Genomic DNA, 25,095 nt, shown 5'->3' with positions numbered 1-25,095 from the left:
CCAGGACCGTCAGGCACAGGAATAGTTTTTTCCCATCATCTCATGAACAGTTAAAACTGCCCCATTGAGCAATAATTATGTGCAACACACAGTTTAGTCTTTTTATATTTATCCAACACATCCTACCTCTTGTGCCATTACATTCCCTTGCACTGTAGTATATAACAGATTTGTATTTGCACTTTGTATATATATATATATATATATATATATATATATATATATATATATATATATATTGTCTTATTGTGTATTCTATATATACTTTATTTTATATTACATTTTAATTTGTATTCTATATTTATTTATTTGTAATTGTTTTATATTATTATCTCTGTCTTGATGTAGTATTGTATTGCTGTACACTGGAAGCTCATGTCACCAAGACAAATTCCTTGTATGTGTAAGCATACTTGGCAATAAAGCTTATTCTGATTCTAATCAAATGTATATATACAGAATATGTTTTTATGGAATTTGTAATTATCTTGTATACCTCATAAATATGTAAGTTTTATTGTAGAACAATTATTCTAATTAATGAATTATTATTTTGCAGATACTATAAGTTACATTTGGCTTTTGCTATCCCTTGCTATTAAAAACTTCTTACACAATTAAACTGCAATTTTATACACAATGTATTGATCTCAGGGTACATGACCTCCTTTGCACAGTATCATGATCCACCCACCATTCAGTGTATGTTCTGTTCCATCAGTTTCTAAGCACTGTCAGCTTTGACAGAGAGATGGAGTAGCATTCCAATCAAGTCCCTGTTTTATGTCCTGTTTTCTAGACAGACCTAAATAAGCCTAACATGGGCGATAATTTATGTCAGCGATGCCGTTGTACATCACAGAGTCAAAGGACCGGTGCTTTTCTTTATAGCACCTGTCTTCCACTGCGCTGTTGCCACTGATGGCAGATACATCTCACACTTAATAATGGGCCCTCTGAAATGCACATTATGATAGATGGCTTGCTCTTGTAAAAAAATAAATAAATATATATATTAAAACAAATGGCATTTCATTGCCATTGTTTGCTTTTGTGGTTGTTTCCTTATCTTCAGAACAAGATTTTATTTGTATTTTTTAGAAAATACAGTTTTTTTTTAAATGCACAGAAGAGAATTCCTTTTAAACTCTTTTGTGTTTTTGACAAAAAATAAATATAAAAATAAATACGAGAGGATATTATCACATTGTTAAGGAAGTTGTTATTCATTAATTAAACTTTCTGTCAGAGAGCGAGACAAAGAGACCCAAGAGCAGAGGAACAGTTCAAAGGATTTATTATCAATAAATATCAACTTCCATTGTGCTTGCAAATACCGAGGATCCCGGCACCGGCTGCAGTTGCTGAGAGGAGTTTGAGGATGTGTGCGTGCCGTGGCCACACAATGGGAAAATCTGTGAATAGTGTGTTCATAGGCGAGTGTATGCGTTGTGGAAATCAGGAGCAGATTCGTAGGAATCCTCCAGTAAAGCGTATTGAGGTGTACAAAACAACACCAAGCAGACTGGAAGGCAAACCCTCTCCCGACATGCGGACAGAGATGAGGAGTCCTCTGTTGAAGACTTGTGAGTGCAGAGAACAAGCGTACAGCAAACTGGAAGGCAACCACACTCCCGACAAGCGGGAAGAGATGGACAACCAAGACAGGACCAATTAGGCAGAGAGAGTGATGTAAGTTACTTCACAACAAACAAAAAACTAACAAAGATACTGAGAACATGAAGGGCTTAAGTAGGGAGTGAATCAGGTGCTGCTAGCATGCTAATTAGTGGCATGATGAATGTTCCCATTGGAATAATCAATATTCCCATGAAAACACTAATCATGCATGCCAGCAGCGCCTGCAAGACATGATGGAGAGAAAACAACAAAACACACAGAACAAACCGACAAACTCACCAGAGCTGTGACACTTTCAAAACCAATTAAAGTTTTTAAAGAAGTGGCTTTCATCTGTTTTTTCTTTAGTTCACAGATTTTCAACACATACCAAAAATCATTTTTTGTACAAAAATAAACAAAAATACAATGAAACAATTACATTTATTAGTATTACCACGAACTTTATAGTCCCAAAAATATGCAACATTATTAACTTGACATGGCTGAAACAGAAAACTGTCAACTTTGCAAATACATAACCAACAGCTGGAGTGTTATTTACCAGCCTAACACATGAAACAAACAATGGGTCATATTGTAGTATGAGCCATATTACCTATGGAGGGCCAAATTACTTGAAATGAAATAATGAAATAAATAATTAAATACATAATGAAATTGTTATATATTAATAATAAATAAAATAAATAAAATACCCATTAAATCACTAAATAAGTCCAGCCTTCCATAATAACTTTCTCTCCCAGAATCAGCATGTTGTGCATTTTACAGTCAAACATACTGTTCAGGGCTATTAAGAATGGTCCACACACCCAAGCCAAAGCTACTCTTATTTACAGCATTTTTTTGGCCAACATTTCCCTTACATTTTCTTTATTGGTTTAAATGAAAGGGGTCATGACATGAGGTATCAAATTTTCCTTGATCTTTTGGCATATAAGAGGTAATTGTACTATAAAAACATACCGTTTTAGAACTGAAAACCTCCTCCTTAATAGAATAAGAGCATTTATTTAGAAATAAGCTGCAAAAACAGCTAACTTTGAATTTTAGGAACTTGTAACATCACAAAGACCAAATATATCTGCATATGACTGCCTTTTCAGCAAGACATCAACAGCTTTTTTATGCCATTGCACCCTTGGCACCACCCACTGGTGCTCAGTCAGTCAGACAGGTGAAGAGGAGAGAGATGGGCCTGTCATGGGAGATTCATCCAAAGGGGACTTACACAGGACACCTTCATGATCCTTTCTGGATTTAAATGATTTCTACATAAATGTAAATGGCTTTGACCGTTATCACACATCTTGCACCATTTTTACACAGCGTCAAGTTATAACTCTAAAAGGATCCCCATTGTGTTTCATTCAGCTGCGCTGTCTTGTTGTTGTGCTGTTTTGAAGCCATCCTGAATCATTTTTGCACCCATCTGTGCTTTTTTTAAATGTTGGTCTTTTGAAAACATGCACTACAGGATATATTTGATCGTTTTGATGCGTTTCCGGCAATGTGCTTTAAGAGCGGTACAAGTGCAACTTTTAAAAACGCATCTTATTCTGCTGCTGTCACTGACTGAGAGAAACACATGCTGTTCTGTGTGTAAACAAAGCAGGTAAATGTGAGATGTGAAGATCAGCGTCTCTGCTTTGGCCTGTTGTAGCCAGTTAAAGCACCCAACATCAACGTGGATTGTATTACATTTGTGTATTCAGAACATTTGTGTATGGATTGCTTTTGAAACAGTCACAATATGATTCAAGCTTTGCATAGAAACTGTTATTGAAAGTGGAGGCGGTTAAAATTGGACGAAAAAACATAAGTAACCAGTTTAATTCATGACAATTTCATATATCATCACTGTTTGAGTGAAAAGTTGTATAAATTCAGATGAAATGTGTTGAGTATACAACCCCGAAATTTAGTTTTAAAATGTTTTTTGTTCATTTTTCAGATTTGGTTTAAAAAATGGCTGCATTGGAAGGGCTGCTTGATGTTAGCCAATCACAAGAGTGGGCATTTACATTGAAGTCTTAAAGGGGCAGACAGCTTAAAACTGAGCATTTCAGGCAGTGGGTCAGAGACAGGGTGGAAAAATATTAGTGCAGAAAAAATTACTAACATTATAAGTGGAACTCAGGGAAGATATTACAATTATAATATATATATATATATATATATATATATATATATATATATATATATATATATATATATATATATATATGAAAATATGATCCCTTTAAGTGATTGTGAATGTTTTGGTTGGCATCTTAATCTTAATATCTTATTGTACCAAGCTCAGATTTTTTTTATTTGTTTTATTTAAGCACACTCTTTGTGTCATTTAATTTTTTAGGGTTACCAAATATGGCTCAAATTAAAATGGACACAAAATAGTGCAAAAATGTAATAAATAAAAAAGAGTACTTATTGATTTATTTGTCAAGAATTTTTTATGATTTCATTATGCGTTTAATAATTACCAAGTAACAATTTAGTTTGCGTCAAAATACTGTAAAGAATTTGACTGGATGCACAACCTTTTGAAAGCTTGTACGCTTAAGCAGCATACACACATGCAGCAACTTTATCGCTTGATGTCGCTAGTCTCTGTAATGTGAAGTCTCCAGTGGGCGTTTCTACTGCTGTCGCCCTAACGTTATTGGTAGACTGCACATCTGGCAACGTCTTTTAAAGATATGATCACAGATGAGATGTAATGTCAGTAAACCTAAGATTTATTTCAAATTTGACAATGAATCAGTTTTCTTGTCCCTAAAATGCACCTTCTATAGGGGAGAGTGTATAATATGAACTGAAGCAGTGCTCATTGCATTTTATCATTAAAAAAAGATGAACGACGATCTATCAATGTACAAATCAAACTCACTCAGACTGCAGACAGTTTCTTTCCCATGCATCATTTTTTTTTTTAATCTATGTTTGTGCTTACATATACATCATATAGAACAGTGAAATCGCTCACAAAACCATCACAACACTGGTTTGTCTTGTCTGCACTTGACTCCATTATCTCAAAGGAGATGGATGACGTGAGCTCCACTGACACAGTCTTCCCTCCTATTGGTTATCACTCCTGAAAGTTGCACTTCATTTGCATAAAGTTAAACTTTTCTCAACTTTGTGGTGTTGCTTTCATTGAGAATGAATGAGGAGGTCGCTATGTTGCTGTAAGTCGCTGCATGTGTGTACAGGGCTTTATTTTGCTATACTAATAATGCACGATTACACATTTAAATGCATTTTATTAATTGCATTTAGCATTGTTGGGTTTTTTTCTGCTTTTTACAATGCTGAAAAACACTGCAACCCATTCTGTGGAGTCACTGTTCTAAAAGTTGTTACAACTATAAATGCATTTGCTCTATTTTTAATATGATTTGATTATTTGATTAAACATTATTTACATGCTTGAAGCTACTCCTTCATCAAGATTAAGTCCTTCAATTATATAAAAGTACATTGCAGAGATAATTTTTCAGAAAACACAATGAGTTTTGAAAAATTTCTTTATTAGAAATGATTTATGTATAAAAAAATTAACATGCTTCACATACTTCATATGTCTTATTTTACAAATACTTTAATTCAGGCACTGTTTCTGACTTTTTTTCTTTTAGGATGAAAAGCAAACATTAGCAATCAGGAACACACATTAAGTTGCCATTTATCACGGTCATCATAGACATTTTTATTCTGCAGCCCAAACAGTGCAAAAACAAATAGAGGAGAAATCATAAGAAATTAATCTTAATTTCACAAACATCTAAAAGAGACAAACAGCTTATCTCTATCATCTGACATTTCTGTTTATAAATATTTCATCCCGTTATCTTCTCCCTCCCAAGCATCTGATAACTACTGTATTCATTACTGGAGATTTTTGATGCTTAGAATGGCTAGAATAGCTGTATTCTTATGACTGCAACATACTCGCCAAATGAAGCTTCCTCTTTCCGGATCTGGTGAATGTAGATTCCAATATCTTCAGCGTTCCAATGGTCTCTTTCTGAGTTAACAATTCACAATTTCTAAATTGTAATTTTGGATTTTGGCAATGCACAGGTGACTGTGACAGCTATAGAATTTGACAAAAGGGCAAACTTTAGTTCCTCAAAAGTGTGTACTTATGCACAAGCAAACATTACTCTAGAGACCACTTCATACATCTCCGACGGTTTCACAAGGCCCATGGTGAGGTAACAATACAGCAACATAGTTCGACAGCATTCCAGAAGGGTATTTTTTTAGAAGAAAAAAAAAGGAAAAAAAAGAACAACACAGCACAGGATGTCAAAACCAGCATGCTCAACATCTGTAAACAATGATCACTGTCTTTGTTGTCAAGGAGAAAACAAATTTTTTTTTAATTATTATTATAATTTTTTAGCCACCACATAGTGTTAGCATCAATGAAACAGCAGACACTGACATGTGGTCCTTAATTAGTGTGTATCACTTTAACAATGACATCTGGAATAGATAGAGCAAGCTGTAATGGAATTGTCTGGGTGACAGTCCGTCATTCCAACATGACCGTCTCAACAGTCATGGGCATGGCCTCCTCAGATGCTCCCTATGTGGCTTTACATAAGCTTCATTAATGGAAACATGTCTGTGGGGTCTTTAAACCATCTGGTATCTCACTTCCAACTGGTTAACGTGAGTGATTTATCTTGAAATGCTGTCTTCCAGGGGTCACTTCTGGGATTTTGATTTTGTAGTGGCCTTTGATCACTTACCTAGATTGCATGGTTGCTGTAGCTGATGTATGTTTGTTTAGGGCTGAGACCTAGGAGAGATAAAAGAGTATGACAAAAATATAAAATATAAAAGAGTCATAGTGCGGTTAAATATGTACGGAAGAGGATTAGGGCCAAGCAATAATAAAAAAATAAAACCATCTCGAGATTAAAGTCATTATAATGCAAGATTAAACTCATTAAATTTCGAAAAAAAAGTCGAAATACAATCTTGAGAATAAACTCATTAAATATCGAGAATAAAGTCATTATAATGCGAGATTAAACTCGTTAAATTTCGGAAAAAAAGTCGAAATACAATCTTGAGAATAAACTCATTAAATATCGAGAATAAAGTCATTATAATGCGAGATTAAACTTAACGAGTTTTTTCTCGAAACACGACTTTATTCTCGATATTTAATGAGTTTATTCTCAAGATTATATTTCGACTTTTTCTCGAAATTTAACGAGTTTAATCTCACATTATAATGACTTTAATCTCGAGATGGCTTTATTTATTTTTTATTATTGCTTGGCCCTAATCCTCTTCCGTAAATATGATGCTTGATTTCTGATAAGAATTTTGAAATTGTTCACCCAAAATTAATATTTTGTCATAATTTATTTACTTTTATGTAGTGTTAAAATCGATATGACTTTCTTTCTTGTGTGGAACACAAAAGGAGATATTTAACAGAATGCCTATGCTGCTCTTTTCCATGAAAAGTCAAAGGCGATGTCTGTAAAGCAAGATTTTCCAAGCAGTATGGATTGTTTTGTGGTTCTTTTTTAAGCTTAACTGCCATAGTCCTTATTCACTTTCATTGTATGCAAAAAACAACTTTTGTGTTCCATAGAAGAAAGAATCATTTGATTTTGAAAAGTGAGCAGATGATACATTTGTTTAATTTTGGGGTGAATTACATCTTTAAAGACCCCATTGACAACCTCAGTTTTTTGAGAAAGATTTACATTTGAACTGCGTATATCTGCTAAAAGTTAACTTTATCATAGTATACAGATGTGCCCTTAAATATAGCAGACATGCACTAAAGACAAAAAAACTTCATTTTAGTAAGAGTTCATTGAGAGGTTATTTAGTAAGATATGTGCTCAAAGCCATTGTAACCTTTAGTACAGTTCCTCATGAAATCAAAGGCAAAGCAGTTCAACGTAGTAGCTCACATCTTATTTTTTTCTCCATGATGTGCCGGTTGCAACATCTGCTTTGATATCACTAATAATTTGCCAGAAGTCAAATAAGCTTCTCGCATTGCACTGCTCATCTTGTTTGATATCAGAGTAAGTCTTTTAGATACCAAAATACGGATTATGTGAATAAGACAGTCCTTCAAACTTGTCACCCGGTTGCACAGGAGTTATCATGGTTATCTTCTAAACCATGCTAGTCAGTTATCTGCAAAAGGTGAAGTGTGCAAATGAGATCATCCAGGCTGTACTGCAGTTGCCTTCATTACACACTAATCTACTAAATTATAACATTCAATTGCCAGAAACCTGTGTTCAAAGCAAATTTACATGCTTCTTTACACGTTTGGCTGCTGTTTCCCAGTGAAATGTAAAGCGGGGGGCGCCAAAAGCGAGTGAAATAGTGTAAGACAAAGCTTTTATGATGAATTTTAGATGGATGTTTTAATAAGTAAACATACCTTCCTATCCTAAAATTTGAACCTTTATACCTAACAAATAGTGTTCAAAAAGATAAATGAGAGGAGAATAAAACAGACATTATTACACTAAGCCAATACATAAATCTAACCGATAATGTTTTAAAAGCAAATTACTGTATACATGAAAAGCACATTTAATGAAGCAACCACATCATTTTGTGATGCTTCTATGGCACTTTCGCTTCACTTTTGTTTTGAGAGTCTTTGGCTGGGCTCAAGACATGGTCTCCAAGTCCAAAGTCCAACACTTTATCAGTTGTGCTACCACAGAAGTTAATCAGACTGAAATAAGTGTGAAAATGTAGGTGGGTCTGTAATGCAAGCATTAAAATGTATAGTTTTTCAAATTAAGCCTTAAGGTAAAAGTGCTTTCATAACATAGCAGACAGATAGAGTGTGAATAATAGAGCTAAAAATAAGTGTTTCTAAAGTCATAAACAGCCACAGTACCCAGAATATGTGTAATGGTGAATAAAACGCATAGTTGTTGTAGCTCCTCTTGTGTTAATTGTGACAGGAAACTTGTAGAAAGTGGCATGTGCAACTCAGTTTGCAAAAATTTAGCAATCGTAACATCCATTCTATGAGACTAGGTTGAACAATTGCACTAGCAGTAATAATTCTGAAGCTTTAATACTGTAATTTCAATCCATCTTTAAATAATAGTAGAGTGGGGTAAGATGTGCCACTCTTTATTTTAGACGTCCTGTTGTCAGAGACAAAGGAGACAGAGGTAAAACAAATATACCTAATTGTATTTAAGGATGCCTGCTAATAACTGAAATCAGACAAAATGTGTTTTTATTGCAGGGCCATAGAAATAAGATATTTAAAATAAGTGGTTGAGTGACACACTCAATGTTAGAAGTAAGCTGTGTCATATCAAGGTGGATGTCAAATCGTTGGGGAATGTTGCTCTCTCCTTGCCATTTTCCCCAAACTTTGAACAGTCATTGATTGTTATCTTTGAATGGTTAGTTTCTCTTTGCCAGGTCTCCAATAAGATTATTTGAAGAAACTTGACTGCCACTTCAATTCAATGAAACCATTGCAGTTGTACTTTCTGCATTTTGATGCAAAGCTACACTGGCACAACCTACCCTGAAGCGTCTGGCACACTGTACCCCACAGTGTGCGATTTTAGGAAAAATATTTAATTTAATAATTCATGGCTACTTTTTAGCCAAATATGTGCAAGGTTTAAACATTGATGCAACAACATGTATATGTATTTGTAGACCTGGATAAATGTGGTTTGCCATAAAACTCATTCAACCTACCATGTATAAAATTTACTTTGAGAGCTGTACTCTATTGCCCATTCTAAATAGACCCACTGACACATATCAACCCACTTTCTCCTAGATATAATACACAAATTGTGTGCTGTGCAAACAAGATCAAAAAGGACAGTTTACATTACATTGCCTTAAACCATTTGTGTAACAACCTTGCCAAAGAAGGGTGGTCGACGGAAGAATCAAACTCATTGCATCATTATATAGAGATCAGAAGGTTACCTCATGCAATCATGTAGGGCTGCTGGAATAAGAAGTGTGAACTAGCATTTGACCCAACACTTTTCAAACTACTGATGCGATTCTACAGCATTTTTATTTTTTTTACTCTCCAATCTGAGCTCTTCTTCTTGGGCGCATGGAGCAGTGACCCATAGGATAAGTCAGACAGATAATTTATTGGCACAACCACTCAAAAACCTCTATTTTAGCAAAGGGAGGAACATTTTCACAAAACTCTAACTATGACTCTGCATATAGAGTAATTGGGCTCAGTCTACATTCACTTGCATTGTAAGGAAGAAAAATGCAATAAAGGTTCATGGTGAGTGAGCATATATTTTTGTGTTCCATTAAAGGAACAAAGTCATATGGGTTTGGAACAACCTGAAGGTAAGTGAATTTTTGGGTGAACTATCCCTTTAAAAGTGGGTACTTTTAAATTGCGACCACCTAGCAACCACACAGAAGCACCCTAGCAACTGCATAGCAACATTTTCTTGTTTGAGATACAATCTAGGCCATGCAATGTTCTAAACATTGTCATACCTACTTTGTGTTGGTCTTTGAATATGCATAAAAAGCAAATGTGTTGCTATCTTTAGGTATCCCCAGTATGATTCTTGCACCTATAACACCCTAGGAAACGTGTGATTTGCAAACACAGACATTCACCTTTTTCAACAATAAACCATGCATAATATTTTTGTATTTAGGAATTAACTTATGAATTGTCAGATAATTCACAATGCACAGTGTATTATAGCTAGTAATATACCCGATTAATAGTACCTAATTGACATGAATAGCATTCACAGTTTCAACATTTAAGCTAAATGAAACATGAGTCAGAAAACAGTGACAATACTAAAACTCTTTACCCATCTTCATTGCTTGGTTATTAAAATGGGTGCCTCAAAGAAAAGAAAATTGCCACCATATGACCATGGACAGAAAACATAACTCAAGATTCCTATTATACATTCTGAATGCTGTAAAGAGAGGTGTTCTTGCAGTATGCAACTGTTTTATTCACAACAAGATTTGATGTATTGTACTGTGGATATCAATCAATGTTGCCCCTTGTACCAAATCTAAAGGTCCTCAGAAACCTTGCATTTAAAATTGGTCGATGGTCTCTTTGAAAGAAATATAGAGCCTGATATATTGGGACTACCGTAAATATTAAGATCCTGTACTGCTGTGGTAAGCTGTATATATATATATATACACATATATAACATTTTATTCATATAATATGTTCATCTTTGGTCACATCATACTTCTCAATCTTGAGGCTGTTCTTCACACTCAAAACCTGAATAATGATCTCTTAACACAAGTTACATTTTTCATCCAGAAAATAAGTGAAATTCGGTGTAAACTATTGATACACAGGAATTGGCAATGCAGGGATGGAACACTTATGCAAAGCGCATAGTTCAGCATTTTATCTCTGATAAGAAATTAAAATAATGGCATATTAAAATAAATATTTAATATATTTTCTATTTCATGCTAAATATTTTTACGGTTATTTTAGTCATGCAAGACCATCTGAAGACATGGAGTTAACCACTGGAGTGTTATGGATTACTTTTATGCTGCCTTAATGTGCTTTTGGAGCTTAATATTTTGGTACACATTCATTTACATTTTGAGGACCTACACAGCTGAAATATTCTTCTAAAAATGGTTTTTATTTTTTGGGTAAACTATTCCTTTAATGGTAGTCAGGTACAATTTTGTCCGCCAAGAGTCTGAAACAGAATGTTCGTGATTTCAAATTCCAGCTGTCAAATTCCAATGGTCAACATGTTCAAATGTTAACACACCTTTAAGCGTTCAGCTTTTATTCCACAGACATGGTTTCAGGTTTTTACAAAATCCCTAAACCAAGACCAACATTTCTGACTGGAACTCATCCTACAGCTTTCAAGCTACATTCGCCAAATTTGGCACAGACCTTCAGACTGTTCTGACTAAGTGTGCTATATTTTGTTATTATATATATATAATATATATGTTGCTATATTCATAAATCCCCCCCAAAAAACATAGATTAACATTGACGGAATGTTACAATGAGCCAAAAGTCTGAAACGGAATGTTCGAGATTTCAGACTCCAGACAAATTCCGACTGTTAAAATGTTCAAAATGCAAACACCTTTTAATTGTTTAGTCTGTCTGTCTGTCTGTCTAAATGTAAGGCTTATTAAACCAACATTACGTTTGTCTTGACGGACTTTAACAAACTAGTTTATATTGTAACACCTTTATATAAGTTATTACAGCTGATTTAAATGAATAAACAACTGTCAATTCAACAACATAATTTAAACAATATTCAATAATAGAAAGATTATGCATCAACCTGCAATAAACAAGTCTCTGCTTAATATAAACTATGAATAAAAAAGAATAAAAAAAATTACATGTCATTAAAAAATGGCCTAAAGGAATATGCTGCATAAATTATCTAATGCTAAGAAATAATTAAACATGAAATATTACCAAAATAGGACTTGTTAAGTGTTGGCTATTGCAAAAATTATTAATACTTCTCTCAGTAGACCAACATATTGCAAAACAGAAATACAAGAAGAAAGATGGTACTTCATTGTGTCTTCGCCAACAATGAAATCAAATAGCAAATTCAATAAAAGAGTAATAAAATTAACATTTTCATAAAAAAATAAGGATTTTAAATGGGGTATAATTCAATTATAAAACGGACACTTTGTTAATACAATTATTTTTAGAATTGACTAACAGTCTCTTAAAGTCAAACTTTTCAATTGCAATATCTGCGTCAAGCATGTGAGGCAAAAAACATGGCTAGTTAGCATCACCCCATTAGCCCCTGCTGGTAGAAGCTGGAACTATCACATGGTGCTAAAATGCAATCCACTGTGAACGCGCATCTCTCATATAAAAATATAACTTTTCTATACCACTATATCATACTATATCCCAATATCTGCACTGACGAATTCAACTGTACAAAAACTGACTCAAAAAATGCTGATATAAATCATGCTCATATTGTTATTGATCATATTTACAACTCAACCAAGAGCAAACCACATCTCCTTACAGGCTCAATGAGTCATTGAGCTTCATATAACGTTTCTATGAGCTTGATCGACTGACCTTGATATTGATCCTCATACTTTGGCAAGGTTAAAACACACAATGCTTGCATGCATTGCCAAACTCAACTTGTGCAAAACATCCATTGAATGATGGTTTGCAAATTATGCAGTATTTCAGAACTGTCACTGTTCAAATGACAGTTGCATTGGTAGTGTGAAAACACTTTTGACTGTTTGATATTAGATCTACAGCACAATGTAAAAGCTCTTCTGGCTTCTGGAAAGTAACAATTTATATCAAAGGAGGTGTTGATACAAATTTAAATGTTTCAAATTAAATAATTCTGATCGCAATACTGATTCCATGTAACAATTCTGGTTGCTTAAATATGCCATCTACCCTGATATACTACTAACGTTAGCAGATATACAGTACTAATTGATGGCATCTTACTATGGCTGTGGTTGTTACCTTTGGTCCAACCAGTAGGTGAGATAAAAGGAAGTTTGACTTCATGTGCTTCAGAGACACATGCTAGTCTATAACTTCACAGACTGTGAACACTTTCTAGTACTCTGACACCTGTCAGCTAGAAACGGTGAAAAAATAATGGATGGAACATTTGCCCACAGGTATATTTTTAAAGACTGTTTCTGCTTATAAACAGGATAATCTCATTAGTATTCATAGATATCTGTATGTAACATTTCTGAAAACATGTTTTGATGGACACTTAAATGTACAATATCAATATATTTACAGCATCTAAAACATATATAGTTTGATATTTGTGGAGTGGTGGTGGCGTAGTGGACTAAAGCACATAGCTGGTAATCAGAAGGTTGCTGGTTCGATCCCCACAGCCACCACCATTGTGTCCTTGAGCAAGACACTTAGTCCAGGTTGCTCTGGGGGGATTGTCCCTGTAATAAGTGCACTGTAAGTCGCTTTGGATAAAAGCGTCTGCCAAATGCATAAATGTAAATACAGTTTTAGAGGTACTCAAATCTTTACTAGAGTTGTCAAAATTAATGCGTTTGATTAATTATAAACGTTTAACGCGTTCATTTTCCTTAATCATGATTAACGCTTTCACCATTAATACAGCATAAACCAATTATAAAGACTGGTTGAAAGGGCGGAACCTTTGTTATGTGTCTGCTCTAAGTCATTTGACTCACGCACACACCACACATCACAGTGATTCAGTGTCAGTGATAAAGTGCTATTTGTTGTACAAAATAAGCCTAGATGGAATTTGTGGCATTTTTCACCCTAAGTAAAGTGTATTTTAATTAAAACAGAAGCACAGCATGTCTAAATTATCACCAAATCATCGCTTGACGCTGACACCCTGATGCGAACAGATAGCCTTAGTCTTCCGGCTGATTAATATTATGGAAGATGAGAGTTTAAGAGATTTAATGTCCATTCCAATTAATATGTAACCTATGTGGGTACTAGTTCTTCCAATTAGTTAAACTCCCTATTAGACTTGAGAAATGTTTAGTGTTAGTTGAATTGGTGTTATTTTAGTGCATTTCTATCTTTATACTGTGGAAGGCTTTGTTTGGAAAATCTGTGATTAATTGCGATTAACTACATCATTTATTTTATTTATTTTTTGCAATTAATCATGATTAAAAAAAATTAATTGACTGACAGCACTAATCTTTAAAAATCTAAATTACTATTCAGAAGAAAAATTCCTGGAAGTTTTTCGAGGATTTTGCCGCAGGTGAACGAGTTCAATACTTAGACACAATACCATAGAGGACTATTAATTCAGCAGAGAGTTATGAAGAAATATTCACTCACGTGTGTGTTGTCATAACTGTTGTGATACTTCGATATTGTACGTTTTGGTGTGTATGATGTGTCACATGCCTATATGATAGAACCACACTTTACATATGAATACCTGAAACTACAGTACTAATAAGATCACACTGTTCTGGCCCTAGCTATGGCACAATTTATTTTGTCAATACTGACTCATAGTGGCCACTCTAAGAATTCTACCACATTCAGCAATGTAGTAGCAATTTTGTCTGTCAGACCACATTGTGGAAGAGCTCAGATGTGTATTCACATCCATCTTGCTTGTTTTTGCCCTTGAGAAAGCATAATCTGTAAATTGATATGCTTTATTTATACGATTATCTGAGATTATGTGAATTTTGTTATGTATTTGTTTTAAGAACTGTTTCCCAGTTACATGTTGAACATACAATTTGAGGAATATAATGTTGATACTAGATTATCAAAGCTTAATGTACAGTATCTTAATTTAGCCATATTCTAAGTTGTGTAAAGGCAATTTAAAATATATATATATATATCTGTAAGAGAAAATATCTTTACAATATCTTTATTAATTTATGTTACAGTTTCACAAAACAGTCTTCAGTAAAGAGAGTTTGAACATGAATCTTGCCTACAACCTTGTTTTCCTCTCTGCCAAAGCACTGTACAAAAATGCAGACTAAGGGCAGAAGAGTAAAAAGATTGACTTTGTGTCAAAAGCATTATTATGGACTACATGCACTCTTTGAGGAGTTTCTAGATGTCACACTCTTCAAAACACAACCAAGCTTCTGGCCTAAAGGCCAGATCATGGGTTAGATCTTCGTCATCATCCTCACGCCACTCCATTAAGTGCACTGCAAGCCAAGATGCAGCCCAGACATGTGCAAAGGCAGAGGCCGCTCGCACAAGAGCTGAGTTTGATGAACACCAGATACGCATGGAGATTGAAAAGGCCAAAATTGAGGCAACACTGAATGCTCTAAAAGAGGAGGGCAAGGCTGAAGCAGCCAGGGTGCTTGAATCAGCTGCATTTGATTCAAATGATGAGACTGAAGTGGCCAACTCCATCGCCACAGCAGAACATACTGGTAAATACATATGAACGCACTTCTCGCATAAGCAAAACATGAAAAAAAGAGGAAGACCTAGCAAGCACTGAGTTTGAAGACATTCCTAATGTTAGACAGTTCACACCCCAAACTGTAAATACATTGAGCAGACATGACCAGATCAAAACACAAGGTGACCAAATCGCTCTTATACACATATGAACAGCAGATCTGAAAACCCCTATTCACTTAGTATACCAACACTTGGATTTACTGAAATGTCTGACATTGCTGTGTTTCTTGCACGTCGTGACCTCCTAACAGCTGGTTTCAAAGTGTTCAACAATAAGCCAGATATTTACGTACCCCGGAAAACAGCATTCCAAAATGCCATTGATGGCCTGAACCTTAAAGTCAATGAAGAGCTTGACTTACTTACCAAGTGGCTTGGTAAGGATAAGACCAGCCCATGCTCATAACCCAGAAACAGGTTTATGGCAATGCCTTGACAAGAAATATGGTTCCCCAGATGTCATTAATTAATCTTTATTCAAGCGTTTAGAGAGCTTCCCAAAGATTTCTCACAAATACTTATTGTAATCACACCAATTACAAGAACTTGCAGATCTGCTTATTGAAGTACAAGCAGCAAAGGAGAAAGGTTATTTACCTGGCCTTGGATTTCTTGACACTTCATAGGGAATAAACTCAATTGTGGAAAAGCTGCCTCACAGTCTTCAAGTGTGAATCGTTAAGGGAATAAAATACAAAAGAGAATATCTCTTTCACTATCACCCCTTTTTCACACTTTGTTGAGTTTGTCAATGATCATGCTAAAATGAGAACCGATCCCAGCTTCTCTTTTCAATGAGCTTCAAATTCTGACAGCAAAACAGAAGTTGAGTCAAATGTGTCTGTTAGTTCCAATACAATTTCTATTTGCCCAGAAAGACAGTGTCCCCTCCATAAGAATAACCACTCAATAGCGACATGCAGAGGTTTCCGAATGAAGTCCTTGGCAGAGAGAAAGACATTTCTCAAAGAGAATTCTATGTGTAACAATTTCTTCATTTCCACAGATCAAAGGGCCAAAGACTGGGGCAACAATCCAATGCTCAGAATTTAATAGCGTAGCCATATCTCTGCTCTCCATGATGGCCCAATTCATTGGGCTGAGAAAGGGCCTACCACACCTACAGAGGACCAAGGCGGGAAGCAAGATGAACCAGCTTCCACAGTGACAAAATTGATCTGCACATAGATATTTGGAAAAGAGCTGCAAGGAAAATCATCCTCAAAAATCTGCCTTGTCAACGTGTATCCCGACGGTCATCCTGAAGAGAGGAAGCGAGTGTACCTCATGTTGGACGATCAGAGTAACCTCTCTCTAGCAAGGTCAGCCTTCTTTCTTATGTTCAATATTCAAGGTGAGTCTACCCTTACACAGTGAGAACATGCTCAGGCACAACTGATACCAGTGGAAGGAGAGCCAAATACTTTGTTTTTGAGGCCTGAGATAGCAAAATATCCATGGTGTATCTGAAACTAAGAGCGCAGTTCAATCTCTAACAGAATGGAGATTCCCACTCATGAAGCGGCTGCTTACCATTCCCATCTCCAAGCCATTGCATCAAAGAAATCTCCACTGGACCCAGCACACAAGGTTCGCAGTTAGCGCAATGGGCCTCACAATGCTCCATATGCCCAATGCCTCGATCCAGGATGGGTAATTGTAGGAGACATGTGCCTCAGCAGAGCCCATAAACCCATGTAGAGCACTTTTAAAACCAGCGTGCATGAGAATTGTACACCCTGCTTTCTCACACCTTGCAAGAGTAGCATCTGTGCTAAAGAGAGTTTCACAAATGAAGACCCCAGACTCTTTATGAGAAGAACAAATCATTCACATGACATTGGGAAGCATATTTTCAAACAGACTAACACAGACAATATGCTTGCACTCTCAAGTGAAGATGAGGCTTGCCTGGACATGGAAAATTAATTCTCCAAAGATGAGGCAAACAGTTGGGTGGCTCCACTCCTGTTCTGCTGTCCCAGAAGGTTTTTGCCCAACAATAGAGAGCAGGCTGTTATTCGTCTTATATAACTTTGTCGCACCCTGCGAAAGAAGATAGACATGAAAAACCACTATGTAGAATTCATGGAGACAATGTTCAAAAAGTGATATGCAGAGATGCACCCCCCCCCCCCCCCGAGGTTTCACCCACAAAAATAGGACAAATCAGGACAGTATTTGATTCAAGTGCCAAGTATGACAATACATCCCTCAGTCAAGTACTCAAGGGCCCAGACCTGAATAACAGATTGATAGGTGAGCTCATCCGATTCAGAACTGACACTTACGTGGTGATGGCAGACATTAAGCAAATGTTTCACAGCTTACTGGTCAAAGAACAACATTACGACTACCTGTGTTTTTTGTGGTTTCAGGACCACAATCCTGATGGGGACATTGCTGAATATCGTATGAGGTTTCACGTCTTTGGCAATTCTCCCTCTCCATCAGTTACTATATATGGGCTCAACAGGACAGCTATAGAAGGAGAAGAAGAGTATGGAAGTGATGCCAGACTGTTCATTGAGAGATTTCTATGTGGATGATGGACTGAAATCATTCAGCTCGGAAACTGAGGCCATTGATGTACTGCACAGAGCACAGCAGATGTTAATACAGTCCAATCTCAGCCTACACAAAATCTCATCGAACAGTCCAGTCATCAAAATGGCCTTTCCAAATGTGGATCTCACAACCAATTTGCAGGGCCTTGACCTTGGGCAAATCTTACCATCCATTCAACAAAGCTTAGGATTGGGCTGGGACCTGTCAACAGAAATGTTTGTGTTTCAAGTATTCATCAGCGAGAAACCTTACACTAAGGGGGGAGAGCTGTCAACCATCAACAGCTTGTAAAATCCTCTTGGATTCATAGTACATGTAAGCATTGAGGGTCACTCCATTCTGAGAGACATCTCTGGAGGTGGAGATGACTGGGATGCTGCCCTGCCTAAAGATAAACAAGATCGATTGCAGAAGTGAAAAGATTCCTTCAGACATCTGCAAGAAATGTGAGCGCAGCATACACTGGTGGCCAACGTTTGGAATAATGTACAGATTTTGCTCTTATGGAAAGAAATTGGTACTTTTATTCACCAAAGTGGCATTCAACTTATCACAATGTATAGTCAGGACATTAATAATGTGAAAATTACTATAACAATTTGAAAAGAAAATTCAGAACTTCTTAAACTACTTCAAAGAGTTCTTGTCAAAAAATCCTCCATGTGCAGCAATGACAGCTTTGCAGATCCTTGGAATTCTAGCTGTCAGTTTGTCCAGATATTCAGAAAACACTTCATCCCACACTTCCTGTAGCACTTGCCATAGATGTGGTTCTGTTGTCGGGCACTTCTCACACACCTTTCAGTCTAGCTGATCCCACAAAAGCTCAATGGGGTTAAGAACCCACTCTAACCTTTTCTTTTTTTCTGTTTCAAAAGTGGCTTTTTCTTTTCAATTCTTCCCATAAGGCCTGCACCCCGGAGTCTACTCTTTACTGTTGCACATGAAACTGGTATTGAGCAGGAATTCAATTAAGCTGTAAGCTGAGGACATGCGAGGCGTCTATTTCTTAAACTAGAGCATTCACTCCTCAAAACAATGACTTGACTGATGAGTTTCAAGAGAAAGCTGTTTCTTTTTTGCCATTTCTATCCTAATACTGACCTTAAAACATGCCAGTATATTGAATACTGTTGCAACTCAAAACCAAACACAAAGACAATGTTAAGTTTCATTTAATGAACCAACTAGCTTTCAGCAGTATTTGATATAATAGCAAGTGATTTTCTAGTACCAAATTAGCAATTTAGCATGATTACTCAAGGATAAGGTGTTGGAGTAATGGCTGCTGGAAAAAAGCCAATCACATGTTTGCAATTGCTGCAAGTCTGCTCACAATCTTTCACATTGCTGTTTCAGTGTGCTAACACGGCAACCTCCACCACCCCACCGCCACTAGTTGAGTACCATCCTGCATGGGGGTAGGCTCCTCACCCATGCCTCCTATCACCAGCAGGCTCTGATGATTCCGAGTACAACATCTTTGGACTGCCAGATGGGGCTTACTTCAAAGAGAAACATTACATTCCTTTTTCATATTCATCAAATAAATGTCATCTAAATGTCAACGACACGTCTGCATGTCTTCCTGATAGAACTGCAAATTCCAAGGACGTATACCTCTGCTTCCTTTCTACCGCACAGAAGAAAGAGATCATTGTATTTGTGATGTTTCCACAAAGGCTATAGGTTTAGTAGCTTATCTGAAAGTTACTAATGCAGATGGTCACAGTGAGGTTGATTTCCTCTTTGGCAGAGCAAGGCTTGCTCACAAAACAGACATCACTATCGTGTGCAGCTGTAATGGAGTTACTTCAAGAACAGCTGGACACAACAATGGATGATGTGAGATTCTACACTAATTCTAAGGTGATGTTAGGAAATATATTCAACGAGGCAAGACTCTTCTGTGTCTATGTTCATAACCGGTCACAGTGTGTCAGACACTGCACACAACCACATCAGTTGAAATTTGTGCCCACTCATCTCAACCCATCTGATGCTGCCACTAGAGGGCTTCCCACGAGCACCTGGTTTCGTCATCATGGCTTACAGGCCATCCATTCCTTTCACACTTAAGCCAAACTCAGCACAATAATGAAATTTACACCCTGGTCAGCCCTGAGACAGATGTAGAGATTCGTGATTCCAGAGTGTGTGACCTGCCTTACTAACCTATCACAAAAGAAACTTAGGAGTGCAAGTTTCCAGCCATTCTCAAGATCGAGATCTCTACTAAAGGCCATGAAAAGGTATGTAACCAAGGCCATCACCTCACTGAAGGTGCAGTCAGGGCAGCTGGATACTGCATTGTTGGGGGAATATATCAGTCAGAAGCACCATCTTCAACTGTGTCATCTGTTGCAAATTGAGAGGTAGACAAGATGAAAAGAACATGGCAGATTTGCCAGCTGACAGACTACACATAGATCATCCCTTTACATATGTGAGGCTGGATGTCTTCGGTCCATGACCAGTCACAGTCAGAAAAACATGAGGCAGTCCAGCAGAGGCTAAGAGATGGGTGTTCATATTAGTTTGTATGTCCACACATGCAATCCAGCTGGAACTTATTGACTCAATGAGTGCTTCCTACGTCATTAATGCTCTGCTCTGTTTTTTATTTGCCATCAGAGGCCCTGCCAAGCTCTTGAGAACTGATTGTGGGACCAACTTTGTGAAAGCCTGAAAAGAGCTACAAATCATAAAGAAAGGATGTCACAACACAGAGATTGGCACTTACCATTCAGATAATGAATGTTGCTGGCAGATCAATCCTCCACATGCTTCAAATATTGCAGGGTCCTGGGAGCATATGACTGGAGTTGCCTGACAACTGAGGAGACCTCAATTCCAGGCTTCTGCAATATAGCCCTATAAGGCTCACACATGAAGTTTTGGTAACATTCATGGCTGAAGTGAGTGCATTTGTGAATGCTAGGCCTTTAACAGCTGTCTCCACTGATCCAAAACAACTATGATACTTGCCTCAGCCATATTGATCACTCAAAAAGTTGGAACACCACCAGTTCCACCTGGGCAATTTTAATACCATGACCTCTGCGGAGCACAGTGATGACGCATTCATTATTTAGCCAATGTTTTCTGGAGGAGATTGAAGAGAGAATATCTGAGTGGACTTCAAGGAGGTCACAACTGGTGCACAGTTAAACCCAACCTTCAGAATGGAAATATTGAGCTTCTGAAGGATGGCGAAGAGAATGACTGGCCTGTTGGGCTTGTAACTAATGCCTACACAAGTGATGATGGCAAAGTAAAAAAGGTTGAAGTAATGATCATTAAGAAAGGTGAACAGAAGTTCTTCCTAAGACCAGTCACAGAGGTTGTCCATATGGTTCCTAAGGATACAAATTAAGGTGGTAACCTGACAATTTTAACTCCCCCACAACTGTTATTGTTTTTCTCCCCAATTTGGAATGCCCAGTTCCCAATGCTCACTAAGTCCTTGTGATGGTGTAGTGACTCACCTCAATCCGGGTGGCAGAGGACAAATCCCAGTTGCCTCCATGTCTGAGGACATCAACCCGCACATCTTATCACGTGGCTTGTTCAGCAAGTTACCGCAGAGACATAGCGAGTGTGGAGGCTTCATGCTATTCTCCGTGTCATCCAGAGCGAACCACATTATAGCGACCAGGAGGAGTTTACCCCATGTGACTCTACCCTCCCTAGCAACCGGGCCAATTTGGTTGCTTAGGAGATCTGGCTGGAGTCACTCAGCACACCCTGGATTCGAACTAACGACTCCAGGGGTGGTAGTGGTAGCGTCTTTACTCGCTGAGTTCTCCAGGCCCCCCACATCTGTTATTGTTATTCTTTAGGTTTGGTGTGACACCGCTTGATGTCAGACAGGGAGTGTTCTGGCCCTAGCTATGGCCCAATTTATTTAGTCAATACTGACTCCTAGTGGCCACTCTAAGAATTCTACCACATTTATCAGTGTAGTAGCCATTTTATCTGTCAGACCACATTGTGGAAGATCTCAGATGTGTATTCACGTCCATCCTGCTTATTTTGCCTTTGAGAAAGCATAATCTGTAAATTTAAATGTTTTATTCATATGATTATCTGAGATGTGAATTTTGACAAGTTATATATTTGTTTTAAGAACTGTTTCCAAGTTACATGTTGAACATACAATTTGAGGAATATAATCTTGATGCTAGATTATCAAAGCTTCAGTAAAGAGAGTTTCAACCTGAATCTTGCCTATGATTTATACTGGAGCCTTGTTTAGCTCTATGCAATACAACTGTGTGAAAACGCAGGCTAAGGGCAGAAGACACATCATAATAAAACACTAGTGCAATTCACTTAGAAGTACTTCAAACACTTTAAAGCATCGTTGCAAGGCATTGCATTACACTACATTAGGACATTTCACAGACACTTCTACTTAATGTAATTTAAGTCTAAAAGGAGGATCACATACATTATCAATTAGAATCAACAAAGAGATCTCATTTTCCCAGTAGTGCATTCGTGAAATTTTATACCTGGGATCCCTGAGTCAAGGATATATTATTTGTTAGCTTACTTTTTGTTTTATCATGCAGAGAATCTGCCTGTGTTGAAAGAATGTGGTACGATTTATCAAAAAGACCCTGATCCTAAAATCACATTTTCAAAAGCCCATACTGTATTTCCACTATAGTGAATTCAGACTGTGCTATAGAGAGTTGTTAAATAGGTACAAGACAAAACAAGGCAGTGTGCACATAATATTCATACTGGTAATGGTGCCGTGGCCATGCAAACAGCAGTAAATATTTGCTGAAAATATTCATTTGAGGATTGAATAGCAACCGTGATTAAACAAATTTAATTCTGTTATCAAAATATTTCTCTGTATTAATTCAAATCTATTTGTTACTAAGACCCACAACATGATTTACAGAGTATGACTTCATTGGAATTAATGCAAAATACAATTTAATGAATGTGCTGTGCTGTGAATAGGGCTGCAACTAACGTTTATTTTGATAATCAATTAATCTAATGATTATTCTAACGATTATTCGACTATTCAGAGATTATTGCAACAATGAATAATTTGTTTTTAACCAATTATTCTGCTTGTGTCCCAACTTAAAAGGCTGTATTAAACATGCTTACTAACAATAAAGAGGGAAAAAACATCTTTTAAAAACACCTCTAAATGACATTTACTGAAGTAAAGGGCTAAAATTAAAGTTTAATTCAGTAAAGAAATTCACTGAAAAAAATAATATTGTTATCAAGTGTTTTTGTCTTGTTTTCCATTTAAAAATGTCTAAAAGTCCTTAAAACAAGATACAATTAATTGAGAAGCAACATATAAGATATTTAGACTTGCTTTAAGAGAATGCATCTTGTGTATTTTGTATATAATGTATTTTTTACTTGGTTATACTTCTGCGAGTCCAGTAAAGACAAAATATACTTATATTCATGATCTATTCTCTAAAAGCAAGTATAAATATGCTGCTTCTCAGTTGAATGCATATTTTTTTTAAAGGATTTTTAGATATTTTAATTTTTTAAATTATATTCAACATTCTCAAATAAAAAAGAATTATTCTGCAGTATAGTTGCTAAAAACGTACATTGTTTTAAAAGAGTTTTCAATATTTATATTAGAAAACAAGCCAAAACAAAAACAAATCAAAAACATATTTTGTTGCGGTGTATAATGGGGTGAAGACTACCCTCTCTCACCTTTCTGTTCACTTCAATCCATATTTAACTCACAAAAAAACAAACTCTCTGGTATTAATAAAGTTGCGTGTTGCTAATTTTCTTGCACAGTGACATATATTATGATTCAATAAGTCGCGAGCCAATACATTATAATCTAGATGCAGCGAGCATGCGTGCTCGAGGAACAAGCGTTCCCGCAACAGCATGTGCATCAGCTGGATGCAGTTTCAATCTCTCCCTTCAGCAGAGCAGAGCGGCAGCTCCAGCTCCATTTATTCCACAATAAGAGTGCGACTGTATTTACTTACTTTGTATTTTTGAATTACAATTCCCTCATACTTTGTGATCTACATCACTTGAAGCTGTTTGGAAAGTGCAATTCTTCCTCTCCTAAGTCAGGTGTGAGCTGCAGTGCTGCTCAGATCATTAGAGTTTAAAGTGATCTCTTGTTTATTTAAATTTGATCAAATGACTATTTGACAACGCAAATTTTTGTCGACAATTTTTTATTGTCGACGTTGTCGATAATGTCGACTAATCGTTTCAGCCCTAGCTATGAATGCAAAATACAATACTGCACAGCTAGTGCCTACCTAGTCTAACACAATATTTAATGATCTGCTAAGTAATAATAGAATAATAACAGGTTATTTTATTCAATATCTAGCTCATTAATAATTACAGATAAATATCAAATAAACCAAATTTAATACATATGCTAATGTATTAATCCCCACACCCCCTAGTGTCACAACATGAACACAACGTCTCATTCCCTCCATCAGGGAACAGAGATTACGACAGTAACGAGATGTTATATCTTCAGGCATGCCACGCTGTAATCACATCACTAAGAATTTCAGTTGCCTTGGAACATGGATTTCTGTTTGTCTGCATCTCAATTCGTATAGTATCCTTGCTAAATAGTGTGCAAGAAAATAATTAGTGCATCCCAAATCATAGTACTTTAAAAAAAGAGTTTGGGGCTGTAAGGTATGGCGGAGGATCAGTGCCTTAACAGATTCCCGAACAAACAAGAACTTACTGTTAAAAACCCCCCTAATTACTGAAATAGCGCCAACCAGCCTCCACAAGCACAATAAATGTATTGACAAAGAGACAGTGAACTGTTGACAGAGAACCGCATGTGACATCCGCATGCTCACCACGTGCTTATC

At 36.6% G+C, this 25,095-nt stretch overlaps 1 protein-coding gene across 2 annotated transcripts in view; it reads right to left on the bottom strand.

Moving 5' to 3' along the window:
• Window positions 1-5,220: 5,220 nt before the first annotated feature.
• Window positions 5,221-25,095, bottom strand: part of LOC127646621 (metabotropic glutamate receptor 4-like) — a 274,744-nt gene continuing 254,869 nt past the window's right edge. For both annotated transcript variants that reach the window (XM_052130380.1, XM_052130381.1), the window contains exon 11: window positions 5,221-6,460. In XM_052130380.1, coding sequence (XP_051986340.1) covers window positions 6,411-6,460 — 50 coding nt within the window. In that variant the 3' untranslated portion in view covers window positions 5,221-6,410. The remainder of the gene's footprint in view (window positions 6,461-25,095) is intronic.

This window comes from Xyrauchen texanus, chromosome 7 (genome assembly GCF_025860055.1).
Source record: "Xyrauchen texanus isolate HMW12.3.18 chromosome 7, RBS_HiC_50CHRs, whole genome shotgun sequence".
Classification (NCBI taxonomy): domain Eukaryota; kingdom Metazoa; phylum Chordata; class Actinopteri; order Cypriniformes; family Catostomidae; genus Xyrauchen; species Xyrauchen texanus.
This window is presented reverse-complemented; position numbering and strand designations above follow the sequence as displayed.